The sequence below is a fragment of the Epinephelus moara genome, chromosome 19 (assembly GCF_006386435.1).
Source record: "Epinephelus moara isolate mb chromosome 19, YSFRI_EMoa_1.0, whole genome shotgun sequence".
NCBI lineage: Eukaryota > Metazoa > Chordata > Actinopteri > Perciformes > Serranidae > Epinephelus > Epinephelus moara.
Genome location: NC_065524.1, coordinates 415,962 through 434,976, shown reverse-complemented (window position 1 = coordinate 434,976; position 19,015 = coordinate 415,962). Strand labels below are relative to the sequence as shown.

At 40.1% G+C, this 19,015-nt stretch overlaps 1 protein-coding gene across 1 annotated transcript in view; it reads right to left on the bottom strand.

The window, feature by feature from the left end:
- The window catches only part of LOC126406518 (collagen alpha-1(XIII) chain-like), a 349,158-nt gene that overhangs the window by 87,498 nt on the left and 242,645 nt on the right, over window positions 1-19,015 (bottom strand). The window contains exons 14-20 of the mRNA XM_050070828.1: window positions 14,590-14,631; window positions 14,461-14,478; window positions 13,881-13,907; window positions 13,656-13,700; window positions 10,957-10,983; window positions 9,423-9,467; window positions 381-434 (exon numbers count right to left, since the gene is read on the bottom strand). Coding sequence (XP_049926785.1) covers window positions 381-434; window positions 9,423-9,467; window positions 10,957-10,983; window positions 13,656-13,700; window positions 13,881-13,907; window positions 14,461-14,478; window positions 14,590-14,631 — 258 coding nt within the window. The remainder of the gene's footprint in view (window positions 1-380; window positions 435-9,422; window positions 9,468-10,956; window positions 10,984-13,655; window positions 13,701-13,880; window positions 13,908-14,460; window positions 14,479-14,589; window positions 14,632-19,015) is intronic.

Sequence of the window (19,015 nt, the reverse complement as noted above, 5' to 3'; positions counted from 1 at the left end):
TATACGTCTAAATTTTACATGTGAACAATGCTGTGGTTAATGTGTGGTTGTGTTGAGGCACAAAGACAAATTAGTTATGGTTAGGAAAAGATCATGTGTGGCTTTAAAATGCATGGTTTTGGTCTTGCCATCTAGGCTATTTGAAGCATTCATTTAGGCTGGCTAACTATACCAAAGGCCAATGCACTCTAACCAATGGCAAGTGAAGCACAGCTAACAGCACACAAAGGTAAAAAAAAAAAAAAAAAAAGCGCTTTGAGTTTTAATTGGAGCTTTGGCCAGTCACAAACACAAAACACTAATGTGATGAATATCTGACTTTACAGACATCCAGTTATCTAAGCCAGACAGTCAGGGTGCTCATTCTATTCCAGACCTACCCTGTAGCCCCTCTTTCCAGGGATGCCAGGGGTACCAGGGATGCCAGCCTGGCCCTTTGCAGTGGAAGAAAGACAGTTATAACCTGCTGATTTGATTGGGTATATTATAACTGACACACACACTACAAAATAATGACTTAACCGTTAACTCAGGAGTGCCTGGGCAACCCTGGCTTTCCCTATGATGGCCAAGACAATATAAAGGTAAAATATGGTGGAATAAGAGGGAAAGCAAAACTGTTCATGTGCATTTTTTTTCAATATATTGAAAAATACATGCAGACACATCTAGAAAGCACTTATTCATACAACTACACAAACAGATCGCTGAATGGGCAAACTGGGCACAGGGTCAAGAACCCAGAGGGACCTTTGTCCAAGACTCTGTATGAAGTGAAAATATTTCTTGGAAGAAAGTCAATCAAATGGCTAAAGGACATGCAAAACAGCCACAATGAGATGCAACTGCACTACAAAGAGACATACAATACACATGACATGTCTGGGTCATGAAAGTCATGACAGTGAAGTAAAAAAATCTGAGTGATGAGCATCTAACAAGTGCCAGCCACAGTATGATGAACTCTCTTACACTAGTTTTTGAAAACAGAAAAGAAACACACTTGAGCCTTTATTTTGTCTGTGTTCTGGCTCCTCTTTTCAGATTCATGAGTAGAATGTTTAAAGATGATGAACAGTCACAGCTGTGTCCACACGGTAGCATAAGGAATATTTAGATTGCTTTATTAACTAACCTTGATCGATAAAGCCAGAAGAAGAAATGGATCAATTAACTAAACTTCAAAAATGCCTTAAAGACATAAAATCCTGGATGAGCTCCAATTTCCTGATGTTTCTCTGTATGGCATTGCTCTGTTCTCTAGCACTACCTTAAAGGAGCAATAAGCGAAATTCATCATTTCTAGATTGAAGCCGACTCGGCTAGAGACATCGCCGGATCCCGGCTAGTGCTTACACCGGGAGCTAACGCTAACGTTCCTCCTCTTCTCCGTGAGTGAGAGCGATGTTTTAGCCTAGCGGGCAGCTGGCTCGCGGGCTGCCCGCTAGGCTAAAACATCGCTTCAGGTTAAAGTGTGAAGATGCAGCGGGTTTATCGGGCAGCTGAGTGAAGTGGAGGCTGCGGAGGAAACACCGGGATGGGTTAATGTCTAATGCTTGAGCAGTGTGCGAGCCAGGCGGGCAGCCTGGCGGGCTCTAGCCGACTCGGATCCTGGCTAGTGCTAACACCAGGAGCTAACGCTAACGTTCCTACTCTTCTCTGTGAGTGAGAGCAATGTTTTAGCCTAGCAGGCAGCCTGCGATCCCGCTCAAGCTCCGGACATTAACCCATCCCGGTGTTTCCTCCGCAGCCTCCACTTCACTCAGCTTCACTCAGCTGCCCAATAAATCCGCTGCTTCTTCCCACTTTAACCTGAAGCGATGTTTTAGCCTAGTGGGCAGCCTGCGAGCCAGCTGCCCGCTAGGCTAAAACATCGCTCTCACTCATGGAGAAGAGGAGGAACGTTAGCGCTAGCTCCTGGTGTTAGCACTAGCCGAGTCTGCCACTGGCTACTGGAGTAACTTAACAGCTATGGAGCGCTTCTACCAGCTCCTCTAGTCACTGAGCCTCACCTCCATCTCAGCAAATATATTACATTTATTACAGGTACCATCATCATTGAAGTAGGCAGGGGAAAGCTAAACACAGCAGAGACCGAGACATCGCTAACTGCTAGACGAGGCGAGTGGGGGGTGAGGGGGTGGGGGGCGGAGAGCAGAGGTAGAGGGAGGAGTGGCTCATGACACACTTTGTTTTGGTCTACAGGCAGTGCACAACAGCAAACCTAGCGGTGAAACGATTTCGCTTTTTGCCCCTTTAAGAAACCTCGGAGTAATATTTGATCAAGATTTGCCTTTTAAGTCCCATTTAAAACAAACCTCACGAACTGCGTTTTTTCATCTGCGTAACAATGCAAAAATTAGGTCTATCCTGACCCAAAAAGATGCAGAAAAATTGGTCCATGCTTTTGTTACCTCTAGGCTGGACTACTGTAACTCCCTATTATCAGGTTGCTCTAATAAGTCTTCAAAAACTCTCCAGCTAATCCAGAACGCGACGGCACGTGTACTGACAGGAACTAATAAACGAGATCACATTTCTCTTGTTTTAGCTTCTCTGCACTGGCTCCCTGTAAAATCCAGAATTTAATTTAAAATCCTTCTCCTAACTTACAGAGCTCTAAATGGTCAGGCTCTGTCATATCTTAAGAGCTCATAGTGCCCTATTATCCCACCAGAACACTGCGCTCTGAGAATCAGGGTTACTCGTGGTTCCTATAGTCTCCAAAGGTAAAACAGGACCTATAGCCTTCAGCTATCAAGCACCTCTTCTGTGGAATCATCTTCCTGTTTCTGTCCGGGAGGCAGACACCGTCTCCACATTATAAGATTAGACTTAAGACTTTCCTTTTTGATAAAGCTTATAGTTAGAGCTGGCTCAGGCTTATTTTGGACCAGCCCCTAGTTAGGCTGACATAGGCCTAGTCTGCCGGGGGACCTCCTATAATACACATCCTATAATACACAGAGCACCTTCTCTTCTCTCTCTCGCCTTTGCTAATATTCATGTCCTATTACTGCATCTCGCTAACTTGGCTCTACTGCATGTCACTAACTTGGCTTCTTCTTTTGAGCCTTTGTGCACTACTATCTTTCAGGTTACCTTGTATTGCAGCTGTGCCTGGATCGTGTGATGTGGTTCTGCTGTTGCTGTGGTCCTGTCTGAAGCCTCCTACTGCTGCTGTTATTATTAGTCATACTTCTTCTGGTATTATACACATATGATTATTGCCACATACATATACTATCATATATTAACATATACTTACAACATATTGTACCACAATAGCCGTAAATATTATTATAATATTATTACTTAAATTAATGTTGTTGTAAGCTACTGTCATTAATGTTTTTTGTATTGTTTCAGTGGTCACTTGGTGCCATAAGAAAAGTTAGGGATGCAGGACTATCTGTCCTGCATCTAATTTTGTCCTATGGAATACTGTATATTTATTATGTTGATCTGTTCTGTACGACATATTTTGCTCAGTTGTAATAACACGTGTGTCAAACGTACAAGGTTTTAGGCTTTCTGTGTCCAAAAATAAATGTTCATTTTATGCAGCTGCAAAGTGGAAGAACACCGTTCACGGTTCTGATGCTTTGATTTCAGTCACTGGCAGTTTGGTGATATAAAGAAGCCAAGATGGAGAAGAAGGCTGTGCTTATTTCCTTGGAGCAGAATGCCCCAGAAATAATTGATTGATATGGATTATCTACATAATTGGAGGCTTTAACCTACTTAGCCTATGATTACTGTGCAGAAAATTGCAATTTCTGTTACCAGAGTGCATCCACAAAGACTGTACAAATACTTGAGAAAAGAATGCAGAGTAAACCAATAAATATCAACAAGTACATTTCCCATTAATACCCAATAACCAGGATCAAGAGACACACATTTACCATGCATGTATCTTTGCAGAAGTAAAATTTCAGCATACTCCTACTGGAACGGATAATATTGCCATCCCTGCAGCTACGACTTCAGCCACTATTAGAAATTCAGACACTGCTACTGCTTGCTTCTTAAATAACTTTTCTTATGGCACCAAGTGACCACTGAAACAATACAAAAAAACATTAATTCTGTTATAATGTCATTACTGTATCCTGAAAATCTTGATAATGTCTAATCACACATCATCAGCATATTGTAGCCTAATGGTGTCATTAGGGCTATACTTTTCTCACTCATGTGTCAATTAGAAGGTACAGATACAGGGTACCACATCTTGACAGAGTGTCTCTTAGTGCACAGGAGCTGGTGGTCAGATGAAGGCATTGCCGGATCTCCATCATCCCCACTACCCCCAGAAGGACCTGAGTGGTGATGGCTCTATATGCACAGAGGAGTTCATTAGAGACGTTCCCCAACAACCAACTACCTCAAGCAGGAAACAGCTCCCTTTGATCTATGATTGCTCCAAACAGCTTGTGGCATTTACTCCGGTCACTTCAAAAGTTTGTCCTTTGTTCTATTTTAATATCACTTTTTCCATGACATACATTGGGTGTAGTCCCACAGGGAGCTGTCACACTTGCATGCCATGTCATGATTTATCAATAGGCTAATCTCTTTATTGAAGCCATGCAGCCACAGGCTTTTCACTTCAGAGAAAAAGTAAGAAGGCATGAGTTTAAACCAATCATTCACCCTCACACTCACAGGAACTGCAATAATCTTCCAATGATGCTGCAGGATCACTTGTTTTCATTATTTGTACTGCAGCCAAGTCATGCTGTCACACTTAGATTCAGAGAAAGAAGATGGAGACATGGAGCTGGAATTTTCATAAGAACTTACAAGTACAAGTACCATGTGCACACTAAACATTGAAATAGTGTGCCTGGTAACAGATGGACAGGATTAAGCTTAGATATATGTATCTGTGTGCTGAAAAGCTCTTATAAATTAATTAAAGATTAATTATTTAAATTAATCATCGTTATTATTATTATTATTATTATCATCATCATTATTATGATGTATTTTTGTAATGTGATAGTATTAATTTATGATAACTGTTTTGAACAAAAATAACTATCAGCAGGCTAAAAGAACTACTTAGTAGATTTTTGGAGAAACTTCGGATCAGAAATTTGATTTAATCATAAATACTAAAAAAAAGAAAGAAAAAAAAAGTAAACATTTGTTGAAAAAGTAAATCAACAAAATGTGGGACACATGGCCATGGACATTTTGTTTTTGTCATTTCTTCTCACTACACCACTAACTTTGATTTTTATGCAAACTGAACACAACATATGATTGTCACACACATGCACAAGGAGGTGGAGGGGACAGTGACAACAATCTGAGTTTTACAAGCAGCATCTATATTCCTACAATCTGTGGGCGAAGGTTCCGTATCGGCCTGTTTATTACTCAGTACCAACAATTTATAATGAGCCAAAGAAAATAGTACATAATAATACAATAATACAATTTTCCAATATCTCTGTACACAACAGTTCAAAATACATTGAAGGAAATGAAATGGCTTTGATTTTGTTTTGTTTTTTGTTGGGTGTTTTTTACATTTCAATTTACTGATAGAGAGCCAAAACAAGAAGTAGTGCATAAAGATGAATGGTCACTGTTAAAATAAAAATAAAAATAAAAATCATCAACGTGTCTCTTAGACCCCATCCCAACTAGGCTACTTAAGGAAGTTTTACCTTTAGTTAACACTCATTAGACATGATCAATATATCTTTATTAACAGGCTATGTACCACAGTCTTTTAAGGTAGTTGTAATTAAACCTCTCCTAAAAAAGCCCACCCTGGATCCAGAGGTGTTAGCCAACTATAGACCAATATCTAATCTTCCCTTTCTTTCAAAGATCCTTGAGAAAGTAGTCGCAGACCAGCTGTGTGATATTCTCCATGATAATAATTTATTTGAAGAATTTCAGTCAGGATTTAGAGTGCATCATAGCACTGAGACAGCACTAGTTAAAATTACAAATGATCTTTTGATTGCTTCAGACAAAGGACTTGTCTCTGTACTTGTTTTATTAGATCTTAGCGCGCCATTTCACACAATTGACACAATTCTGCTACAGAGACTGGAACATTTAATTGGCCTAAAAGGTTCTGCACTAAGCTGGTTTAAATCGTATTCATCTGATTGTTTTCAGTTTGTTCATGTTCACGATGAATCATCCTTACATACTAAAGTTTGTTTTGGAGTTCCACAAGGTTCTGTGCTCGGACCAATCCTATTCACTCTATATATGCTTCCTCTAGGTAACATCATTAGAAATCACTCTGTAAATTTCCATTTTTATGCAGATGATACACAATTGTATTTATCGATCAAGCCAGAAGAAAGTAATCAATTAACTAAACTTCATAACTGCCTTAAAGACATAAAAACCTGGATGAACACAAATTTCCTGATGTTAAATTCAGACAAAACTGAAGTTATTGTTCTTGGCCCCAAACAACTCAGAGACTCTTTGACTCTGATGACATAGTTTCTCTATATGGCATTGCTCTGGCCTCTAGCACTACCGTAAGAAACCTCGGAGTAATATTTGACCAAGATTTGTCTTTTAATTCTCATTTAAAACAAACCTCACAGACTGCATTTTTTCATCTGCGTAATATTGCGAAAATTGCGCCTATCCTGACCCAAAAAGATGCAGAAAAATTGGTCCACGCTTTTGTTACCTCAAGGCTGGATTACTGTAACTCCCTATTATCAGGTAGCTCTAATAAGTCTTTAAAAACTCTCTAGCTAATTCAAAATGCAGTGGCACGTGTACTAACAGGAACTAAGAAACAAGATAATATTTCTCCTGTTTTAGCTTCTCTGCACTGGCTCCCTGTAAAATCCAGAATTGAATTTAAAATCCTGCTGTTAACTTATAAAGCTCTAAATGGTCAGGCTACATCATATCTTAGAGAGCTCATAGTGCCATATTATCCCACCAGAACACTGCGCTCTGAGAATGCAGGGTTACTTGTGGTCCCTAAAGTCTCCAAAAGCAGATCTGGAGCCAGAGCCTTCAGCTATCAGGCTCCTCTCCTGTGAAATCATCTTCCTGTTGTGGTCTGGGAGGCAGACACCGTCTCCACATTTAAGACTAAACTTAAGACATTCCTCTTTGATCAAGCTTATAGTTAGGGCCGGCTCAGGCTTGCCTTGTACCAGCCCCTAATTAGGCTGACTTAGGCCTAGTCTGCTGGGGGACCTCCTATAATACACCGGGCATCTCTCTCTCTCTCTCTCTCTCTCTCTCTCTCTCTCTCTCTCTCTCTCTCTCATGTCCTGTTACTGTATCTTGCTAACTCCGCCGTACTGCATGTCACTAACTCGACTTCTCCTCCGGAGCTTTTGTGTTCCACTGTCTCGCAGGTTAACTTATATCACAGTGGTGCCTGGATAGTGTGACATGTCTGGTTGGGCTGCTGCCGTGGTCCTGCCTGATGCCTCCTGCTGCTGCTGTTATCATTAGTCATACTTTTACTGTTATTATACACATATGATTATTGTCACATATGTATACTATCAGATATTAATATATACTTTTAACATATTGTACCACAATAGCCGGAATTATAATTATAATATTATTTCTTTCATTAATGTTTTTGTAAGCTATTATCATAACCGTCTGTCCTGCATCTCTCTCTGTCTCTGTCTCTCTCTCTGTCTCTCTTTCTGTCTCATTGTGTCATACGGATTACTGTTAATGTATTATGTTGATCTGTTCTGTACGACATCTATTGCACGTCTGTCCGTCCTGGAAGAGGGATCCCTCCTCAGTTGCTCTTCCTGAGGCTTCTACCATTTTTTCCCCCCGTTATAGGCGTTTTTTGGGGGGAGTTTTTCCTTATCTGCTGCGGGAGGGATGTCATATGCTGTAAAGCCCTGTGAGGCCTATTGTGATTTGTGATATTGGGCTTTATAAATAAAATTGATTGATTGATTGTGAAGAATAATTGAACAAGGTGGTTGATTTAAAAACTTAATTGCTGTCTTACCCTTTGCCCATTCTATGTCCTCCAGCTGGGTCGCTCATTGCTTCTCATTTGCAGTGAAAAGAAAAAGGCAGAGATAACTTTTCATTTGGTCAAAGAAGTTTGACTGTTGGAAAACTCTCTCCTTTGTCATAACATCTTTTCCCTCTGTCATCATCTGTTGCTGTTCCCATAGTGAAAGTAAAATTAAAGCTGATTTCAAAGACAGAGCTTATTAGATCAGTCTAAAGCAAAGTGCTAGAGTATTTCACCAGTTTGACAGATGGGACATGGTCCTGACGTGGTAGCTTTGTCTGCTTTCTTCATGGCTAGATATGGGCCTGTTGCCTGCTGGGGGCTTTGAAACTGAAGAGGTATAGTCTAGGGAAGTTATCACTTGTGGTCAGCACCATGCAGATATTAATGGCTATTGTGTATACCACAAAACCTCTACCTGGCCCATTTTATTTTACTCTGCCACAAGGCACCAGCAGCCAACTCTCTGAGATTATATACAGAACAGATTTCCCTTTGGTTAATGGAAGCCTCAGCTCCTTTGGTGACCATACCCTAACATTGAAGGATCGGCCTGCAAAACCACTTTCTCTTTATTATTAATAAACACTAAAAGCTTTTCCAGATCACTGTTTCCTGTGGATACCAACTAAAATGCACTTTCCTTGAAGTTTTCTGCTTTTGACTTTTTCTTCCTCTTCCCCCATTTCTCCATCTGTGAGGCTTAATGGAGAAAACACACATCCACATTGCTGCGTCTGCTACTGCCATGCTATCGTGGCCTAAGAAGAGCTGCTGCAGGTCAGCTGGGACTGGGACTCCTATGTGTAGTCATCATAAAAGTGGAACCGATATATTATATCAATAAATTAGAGGGCCCAATGGAAGAATTCAGGGAAAAATAGAGCAAAAAACAGACCCATAAGTTACTTCACAGTTCACTTCACAGCAAACCTTAAGGCACAGCACCAACGCTGAAATGTTTCTATTAGACAGATGGAATCCAAGCAAATTACACAAAGAACATAATAGGCCAGATAAGCCATGACGACAACAACAAATGAAGAGATCCCAAGTACATGTGCACAATGTGCGTTTTTGTGAGGTAAAGCCTCTGAGATGGCACATCTGAATGCTGACATATTGAATGTATCAATACAGCAAAACTCCATGTCCTAACAAACAGATTTAAATTCATGAGGGATGAACTTATTTGTTATTTGTGGTCAAAAGCAGAGAGCAGCTTCTGAGATAAAATCCACTAAGAGATCAATTTAAACCAAGTTTCATTTATCCAGACTCCAGTGGCCACATTTGTGATCTCGCCATGCATAAGTAGACATTGACATGCCACACACACACACACACACACACACACACACACACACACACACACACACTCACACAACTCCATGCTTGACTTTCACTCTACCTTCTCTCCCCTCTCTCCAGGGAAACCTCTCTTTCCTTCATCTCCCTACAGAGTGGTGGAAACATCAGCTCAGAGAAGCAGTGGAGTAGTAAAAACAGACACACCCTTTCAACCAGGGTAAAAGAAAGACAAGCAAATGCTTGGGGAGTACTCCTTCTTGACATAGACCTGACAGGGGGAGACCTAAATCTTCAGAGAAGACATCAGGGGCCTTCTATCATGTTGGTCCCTGGACAGAAGTGGCAAGTAGTTGCCTTGGGGGAAAAAACATAAACAGTAGCCAGCGGAGAGATGATTGTTCATCCAGACCGGCTAAGGTGACTTAATGCTAACCCACTTTGATTAACATGGGAGACTTAAAGTTTATTCTAGACCCAGAATCAGACTCAATGATCATGTTTACAGTTAAAGGCTTCTCATATAAAAAGAAAAATAACCATTCACCAATATTCGCTAATAGTAGGGTTAAGACCACCTTTACACTAAGCCCAATCCTAACCCAGACCCTGGCCCCAGAGTGTAGTGACCCTAACCTTTCTTTGCTGAATGAAGTCTGTCTTTATATCAAACTATAAAGCACAACTCCCAAAGCAACAAGGTTCCATGTGGGCAAACTATGCACACAAGGCATTGATGTTTTCCATTCTTTCCAAAGGATTGACAGGCTAGGTAATATAGACACAAGCAATGCAAGGTCCCTTACTCTCCAATTACATCTACATCTAAAAACATAAGCTAAAGCTAAAGTGAGTCAGTGGCAACTAGTAACATAAGGTAGAATTTTCTTGTATTTGTTAATATTTTTTGATGAAAGTTTTGGGGTTTTATTCCCTGAAAGTGCAGATAACTTTTTATATGCCGTCAAGGTTTGACAAAAGAATTCCAAATCAATCTTTTTCTGGAGCTTCAAAACATATCACACAGTCCTCAAATCAGGGCTCAGACTGTGTTATCAAAAGCTCTGAAATCAGCTGGGACCCTTAAGATGTAAATTGTTGTCAAATTACTATTTCCATCTACAAAATTTGACTTTTTTACAAGGAAGCAAATATTCTCCCACTTCTTAATGGCATATTAGATTGGAAAATCTGGAAAAATGCACTATCAAAGAGCTGAAAACTGACTAATTTCCCTTCTTTATGAAAGTTGGAATCTCAGAGATTACACAGTTCAATGTATCTGTTTGTGTGTGTATTCAGATATACAGTCAAGCAAGTTCCATTAACCAATTACAACCATAAGATGCATTTGAAGGCTCCAAAAAAATCTTAGTGGATCTTTTAAGAAGATTTTTTAATCAAATAAAAGAAGAGACATCAAAATTAGATTAAAAGAAATGCACATATTATTTTTGGTATTTTATCAATGCACAGCTCAAGTTAGAAAGGCTAGATAAGGGTCTTGGACTCTTGGACATCACCATTAAAATCTGGGCTATGGCTCTGAACACAGCAGAGTAAATAGGCTGCAACCCTTATTGCCAGCTGTTCCTATTTTGTGACACTTTAAAAAATGAAAACTTAAAAAATCATACCTTAATTCCTTGGTCTCCCTTAACTCCCTGTGAAGCAAAGTAGAGATAGTTAGAGTAAATGTAACAACTGACAACAACCATAGTAGTCCACTGGATGGAGCCCAAGAGCCTCTGTAAGCATAAGCCTAAAATTAGCAGTGAGCACTGTCTCCAAGCTTCACAGAGTAGATGTGCAAACTGAAGAGACATTTGAATTTCACCTAAGAAGTTGTTGTGCAACCTCTGTAAAAAAGCCAGATAATAGTGCCTGTGAAGGCCTCTCCTCTGTCCTCTTAGTGACCCTTAAGTCAGTCACCTGATGTGCTCATGAAGCTCATAGCAGAAAACACAGTCAGGGCTCTAGGCTGAGTTCATGGGAAAACAAAGTGAGACCGAAGAGTAGTTGAATTTTACAAGGCAATAATCTGCACAGAAGCTCATAGCAACAAGATTCTTCCAGCAGTCCCAGTCTCAAAACTTGAGACGGCTTCAGGCATAATCACTTTCACAGAGAGTCATGTTCTAGATACAGTATAGACTGTGGTTCTGCTGTGACAGCAGCAGCCAAAGTGTTTGATGATACCCAGATGACTGATATGTTTTGCTTTAGCTCCCTGGAGTTTAGTGGAAGGGGAAGACTAAAAGTTATAAATTGCTGAACAATATGAATTAATTAATAACATCTTTACTTATAATGAATGATTTAGTCATGAAATTCAAAACAGCAAATGGCAAAATCGTGGTATTTTAAAAGCTTCTTCTTCTTTTTTTTTTTTTAATATTAACAATGAATTAAATAACCTTGTAATGCTGAGGCAGACAATTTTAAAACCTTTGAAGATCCTCGCCAAGTCAGCACTCCACAGTTTTTCATGGTTGGTCACATATAATTTCTTACACACAGTGTGGATTTAAATGCTGGTTTTACCCCCAAGCAAATGTTTTATTTTTCTCCGACACTTTGTGTTGGGCATGCTATGTGACAGTGTGGAGTAACCTTCAAAATGCTGAGGTGATAAATAGCAGTTCTTATTGGCTATTGCAGCTGTTTTCTGTGACAAGCTCTGATAAAACTGACCACTGCCTACTAGAGACAGACAAGCCTGTCAACATAGCGGATGACAGCAGCTAAAGAACAACAGGCTTTGCAGGAGAGCGATTACTGGAGGTTTACAATGTGAGGCGATGCAAGAATTGGCTGTTGTTGCCGCTAGATATTTTGTCGGTTTTGTGTGTCTGGGCCTTACGTATCAGTACTGTAACAGCATGAATAGCTGTGCATCAAAATCCAAGTGGCAGCTGGCTTGACTGGGTTTTCACAAACAACAGACGACTTGCCCACAGTGTTTTAGAGTGCTGCTCTCTCCTGTCTGTCTGAGCACTGTCAGTGTCCTTTTTATGTTATCAGTTACAGATTTGATTTTCATTGCATGAGAAAATGAATGTGGGGTGTGAAAGCATGTAAAAAGTGTTAACTGCATGAATCTCAAAGTGTGTGAGTTTACAGTGCTAAACATGTTAGCCATAGTAACTTTAAAAGATGGAAATTTGTCAGATGTTGCATTTTCTGCTTGTTCCACTGCCCCTAAGGGACCAGTGATATCAAGAGTCTCAAAAGAGCTCAGTATCATTTACCTCAAATCCTTTTCAAATCATCCATACAGCTTCCGTTGCTCACTGTCACTCAAGTGAAATTTGAGCTTGGTAGAATAATTCCTTCAACTTGAGTACTCACTCACAGCTTCAAAGCCAAGATTACATCCTTTAAGCTGCCATCCGTGTGTATGCATGTTGTGTGTCCGTGTTTGTTTTTGTGTGTGCGTGCATGCGTGTGTGTGTGTGTGTGTGTATTTCGTTCATCCCTGTTTATCCAATACCAAGGAGACTATTGTACAATAACCCAACAAACACTTTCCATTAAATAAATGTCAAAACCATAAATGTGGCTGCAGATGCTACCTGCATCACTTTGTGAGGTCAGGGCTAAGGTATATTTTATAATATCACTTATTAACAATTTTCAAAGCTTTATTTAATACTACTTACAGTAAAACTGTGGTGCTTGCTGGGAAGGGCAAGATGATGCAATTAAGATGGGGGACAAAATCCACGGTCTTCACTCTTTAAACTCAAGCTAATATGGGGCTTCAGCCATCTGCATTAGACAAACAAATGGGTGTCTCGTATTTTCTCTAGAACTGCTCCCTCAACCCAATATGCCTAACTGAAATGCTCTAACACGGAGATGCTTACAGATGACAAGATCTGAACATGTTGTACTTCTTATTGTGGTATTTGTATTTTGATTTGTACTTTGTGAGCTTTGTTAGTTTAGTATGTCCTCTTATCAAGTGCTGTAGTTTGAAGTTATTGTTGTGTTACCTCAGTAGCTCTGTCTCATCTTTTCTAGGGAACTGTTCACACGTGATCAATCACATGAAATAAACAAAACAAAAAAACAACTTTGGTTGAAAACATTTGTTTTGTTTTGGTTTTGTCTTCTATTTCTCACAGTGTAATTGTGTTAGAATTACCAGTATGGAAGAATAATTACCCATTCCAATGTACATATGGCATGTGACTGTTGTATTAAGGTACATGTCAAGAACTATGAGCATATGATTCAGAGTTTATTGGAATCTTTATAATCATGAAGCTTTGAGTGGAAAAAGAAAGTTAAATTCGAACGTGAGAAGTTATAAAAAGAGAAGCGGGAATACCTTTAAGCCTTCAGGACCTATTGGACCAATATCACCTCGATCTCCCTGTGAAGGGACAGGCAAATATTGTATTTTAACACTGATTCATGATGAAAAATCTGGCAATCACTCTATGACCAATGCGGAGAGTAGACTGTGTACTGGAAGTATTTCCTTGCTAATCTAACCACATCCTAGATTCTATGGACCATATGCTTTGTCAAAAGTGAAACACAGATAGCTCACCTTTTGTCCTGGCACACCTGGCTCACCCTGCACAGAGAAAACAAGATATAGAAGTGTGTGCATACAAAGTACATATCCAGCCAGTGTAACACATTTAGAATTTGTTTAGAAAAATATACAGAACCACAGGGGGCTAAAGCTTTATTTGAAGGCTTCAACATTGTGTTTTCTATCCAGATGCTTCTCTGATGGTGCCACAGCCCAGCTCATCTGCTCATGCTAAAGTCCATCACACATGAAACCCACTCCCAGCTGTGAGATTCAGCTTGTTTTTCATGGTGAGAGGCATTTACAGCAATTTGACCCACACAATCTGAATTCTTCTTTTTAAATAATCTGTGACCATTAACGCATCGCGCAGAGCAGAGCTGTGCAGAGTTTCTGTTGTGTAGCTGGGGAGCAGCTGCACAGAGACCAAGTGGAAACATCTTGACCTTATCCCTGTTTAATGTGCCTTGTTTTTTTTTTCCAGCCTGATTGTGTTGTCTGTAATAACTCCAGAGTCATCAGGAGACTCCTCAAGTTTTTCTTTTTCAGAATTTTTATCTTGCTGTTTAGACAAGCAGAGAAATATGTTTACCTTCAGTCCTGGTAAAAGCTGCAGAGACAATGTCAAAATTATGAGAAGGTTAATATCACACCAACAAACTTCAGTTGTGAGAAGATTCTAGGAAAATAAAGGTGGCGGACTCAATGAGCCAAAGCTTACCCTGGGGTCTTTTCCTGGTTTGCCTGGTTCACCGGGCTTACCCTGATGGTGAGAGCAAAAATTCTTTAAATAAATCCACCAAACTATCTACAATACCAGTCCCTCGATGTCATGTAAATTGCAACTATGCTTTTCATGAAAGCCTTACAGTTAAAACCTAATATTTTCCCACTGATGTATCAGATTTGAACATGCACGTTAAACTTTTTAAACTAAACAGCTCTACTGGTTAAATTGACTCACAGTTTTATGTATTTAGACTGCAATACTGATATGATGGCAGAATGTCCAGGGGTCTCGTTTATAATACGGTGCGTACAGACCATAATAAAAGTGCACAAAGCCAAAATGGTGTGCGCCAAAAAGTACTGTGATTTATAAAGAGGTTGTTTTAACAAACCCGTCCTACAGCTTTAATCGGATTGCCTTCAAACTTGGTTTGCGCAAGCTTCACTATATTGTGATCAAAAGTTATTACAAGATCTACCTTATGTAGATGAACACGCCCGCTGAGGAGCGTTGAATTTTGATGTCTTGCCATGAAACACAAAATTGCTTTGTAGAGGTAACAGATAGCATCTTTTCCTAAATATATCATTATGAAAATAATGTGGGTTGCACAGGGTATTATGAAAATAATGTGGGTTGCACAGGGTAGTGGCCACAGTAAAATCAGACTATCAGCGTTTACATCGGTTACTTAGTGGCTTTGCAATCTTTGTAATAAGCTTCTGCCACTGGTGCTGAAATTTTGCGGAAAAAAGCTGCTTTACGGCAGGAAACGCGTCATGTATTGCGAAACTGGTCGGTCAGCCAGTCAGGGACTGGAGCTGGTCCTTATGAGGAGTTGGGCATGAGATAGTTGAGTCACGAGCACAATGGCAGACGGACAAAGTTTGGAAACAAGTGAAAAACGGCCTAGCAAAAGAAAACAAGCTCCTCTGTCTGATGAGGCACAGAAGAGCAAAAAGGAGAGTGATAAAAGCAGAGGAAAAACAAGAGTAAACCTCAGTCAGCCGTTCAAGAGATGGAGGGAGCTCCGTGACCAAAGAGGCTTCAAAACAGATGTCCAACTAGCTTTCTTTCTAATGGATCAGTAAGTAACACGGCTAAATGTTAGCTAGACGAGAGAGGACTGTACTGTACTGGCTGCTAGTTAATTCCTAGCTGGCCAGCATTGCAAATTGCCACAACCAGGGACCGGGTAGCGAGTGTTGGTCGGTTGACATCCTCGTTGCCATTCTACAGCAGCCCTTGGACAGTGATACCCCCCTCCCTTCCTTCTGTTCTCTTCTCATGGAGGCAGCTATCGTCGGACATCGCCCAGCTAAGTTACAGCCAGCTAAGTGAACACTGGACTTTGTTTCCCATTCAATTTGAGCTCCAACAGGCCACATTGTTTCCATACGGTACCGTTTATTCTGGAACTGGGACTGTTTACATGTGCATATTGGTTAAATTCCACTTTAGAACATGGCACTCTTAAATACTTGATTCTGATTGGTCAATCAACAAAATTCTGCGGTGTTTATTTCTTGAGGTATCACCGCTGCTCTGCTGCTCTGTTGCAAGGGACGCCATAGCAACGGCCTTAGACCGAGGAACATCAAAATCAGTTAATGTTAGTCCACACAGCTCTCCCAAGCTGGCCTGGAGAGCAGGGAGATCATGTTGGTCACTGGCTATAAATGTGAGGGCAGCCATCGCAGCTACTGGGCACCCAGCATCTCCGACCGGGAGTAGTGGAGTAAAATCCTCTCCTCCGCTCCAGAAAACGGCCGCAGTTTGTCTGGTGAACGCCTCTCCTCTGTCAATACACTCTGCTAGTAATTTAATAATAATGATGCCAGTTGTAACATTTGAATGTTTTAGTAGTAAGCCATGTTCTAAGTGGGATAATGTACAGTGAGCCGGTGACAGTTGAAAAATAATTCCCCTGTCGGGAGTTATTTTTCAACAGTTACCGACTCACTATACATTATCCCTTACGTATCTACTGTTTGTGCTGATACTGTTCATATTGGTATAATTTACTGTGAGTTGTTTGTACTGGTACTGTGCATTCTGGTATAATTATTTGTATTACTATTTGTTTTTTCTTCAGATAAATCTGATAATTGTTGCTTGGTCTCTTTACTCATTTATTTAGTAGAGTGTCCACACACCTTTTCATTCTACATATACATAGAGGTATACTGGTGGCTTCACAGCCTACATTTTATTGATTATCTCTGATCCCCACAGTCAATTTGGTCGCTGCAACAGTGCGAGCAACACTGCTGACGCTAGGTGGCGCCAAGCTAAAAAAACCTGAATCCTATCTGTTGCCTCTTTAACTTGGAGCAAATGGTGTGATTTTCACCAAACTTCACGAGTCATAATAGTCTCACCCTGAACACATCTATATGACAATATTCCATGTTAGTCAGACAGGAAGTACATCTTATCAGACCCATATCCTTTGATTTTCCTGAAATTTACATGGTGTGGTCTGTGTTTGATGTACAAAAACATGACGTATCATTAGTGCTTTCTCCAGTGCCCTCTCGTGGAAAGATGAAGTGGTACAAAATGTGAGTAAGGTCATCCCAGCGCCCATACTTTATGGAGGATATGCCATCTCAGTCCTACATGGGGTGTCTGACTTTGACAGAAATGAAGTGTCGAATCAGCTGGCATCCTGCCAGTACCCCTGAGTTGCTTGAAGGTGCGAGGGCCCTTTCATTGCTGCATGCAGATTTAATTATTATTATTATTATTCAGAAATGGTTTTGCAAATTCCTGTGAGATGGTACATCATAGAAACATGAAATTTTCCCCAATGGTTTGCGAATGGTCCTCAATATATATAATGCCAATAGGCCAAATGGGGGGCACTATTATTACTCTTGCACCCTATGTCAGATTGACTTGAAATTTGCCACAGATGTTCAGGTGAATGGGCACTATGAAAGCCCCAAGAACCCTCAAGGTCCGCCCACTAGATTGTCCGCCATATTGAATTTTTTGACAAAGACATTTTTGACATCTACTCCTAAGGCGTAGGTCCAATTTGTAGTTTCTGTGGATAATCATGATGTGAATGCCAGAGCAAACTATTACTCAGCATTAATAGAAGAAAACAAGAACAACCCCAGGTTTCTTTTCAGGACTGTAGCCAGGCTGACTGAGAGTCACAGCTCTATTGAGCCTTGTATTCCTTTAGCCCTTTGCAGTAATGATTTTATGAGCTTTTTTAATGACAAAATTCTAACTATTAGAGGCAATATTCATGACCTCCTGTCCTCAGATAGTACCTATCTGCCCTCAAACACAGCTGTAAGACCTAATATATATTTAGATTGCTTCTCCCCGATTTCTCCTCAACAATTGTCCGCAGTGATTTCTTCATCTAAATCATCAACGTGTTTCTTAAACCCCATCCCAACTAGGCTACTTAAGGAAGTCTTACCTTAAGTTAACACTCACTTATTATACATGATCAATATATCTTTATTAACAGGCTATGTACCACAGTCTTTTAAGGTAGCTGTATTTAAACCTCTCCTAAAAAAGCCCACCCTGGATCCAGAGGTGTTAGCCAACTATAGACCCATATCTAATCTTCCCTTTCTTTCAAAGATCCTTGAAAAAGTAGTCGCAGACCAGCTGTGTGATTTTCTCCATGATAATAATTTATTTGAGTCAGGATTTAGAGAGCATCATAGCACTGAGACAGCACTAGTTAAAATTACAAATGATCTTCTGATTGCTTCAGACAAAGGACTCGTCTCTCTACTTGTTTTATTAGATCTTAGTGCGGCGTTTGACACAATTGACCATCAAACTCTGCTACAGACACTGGAACATTTAATTGGCCTAAAAGGTTCTACACTAAGCTGGTTTAAATCTTATTTATCTGATCGTTTTCAGTTTGTTCACATTCATGATGAATCATCCTTACGTACTAAAGTTTGTTTTGGAGTTCCGCAAGGTTCTGTGCTTGGACCAATCCTATTTACTCTATATATGGTTCCTGTAGGTAACAGCGTTAGAAATCACTCATTCCATTGTTATGTGGATGATACATAATTGTATTTTTTGATCAAGCCAAAAGAAACTAATCAATTAACTAAACTTCATAAATGCCTTAAAGACAGAAAAAACCTGAATGAGCACAAATTTCCTTATGTTAAATTCAGACAAAACTGAAGTTATTGTTCTTGGCCCCAAACAACTCAGAGACTCTTTATCTGATGTCATAGTTTCTCTATATGCCATTGCTCTGGCCTCTAGCACTACCGTAAGAAACCTCGGAGTAACATTTGACCAAGATTTGTCTTTTAATTGTCATTTAAAACAAACCTCACGGACTACATTTTTTCATCTGCGTAATATTGCGAAAATTAGGCCTATCCTGACCCAAAAAGATGCAGAAAAATTGGTC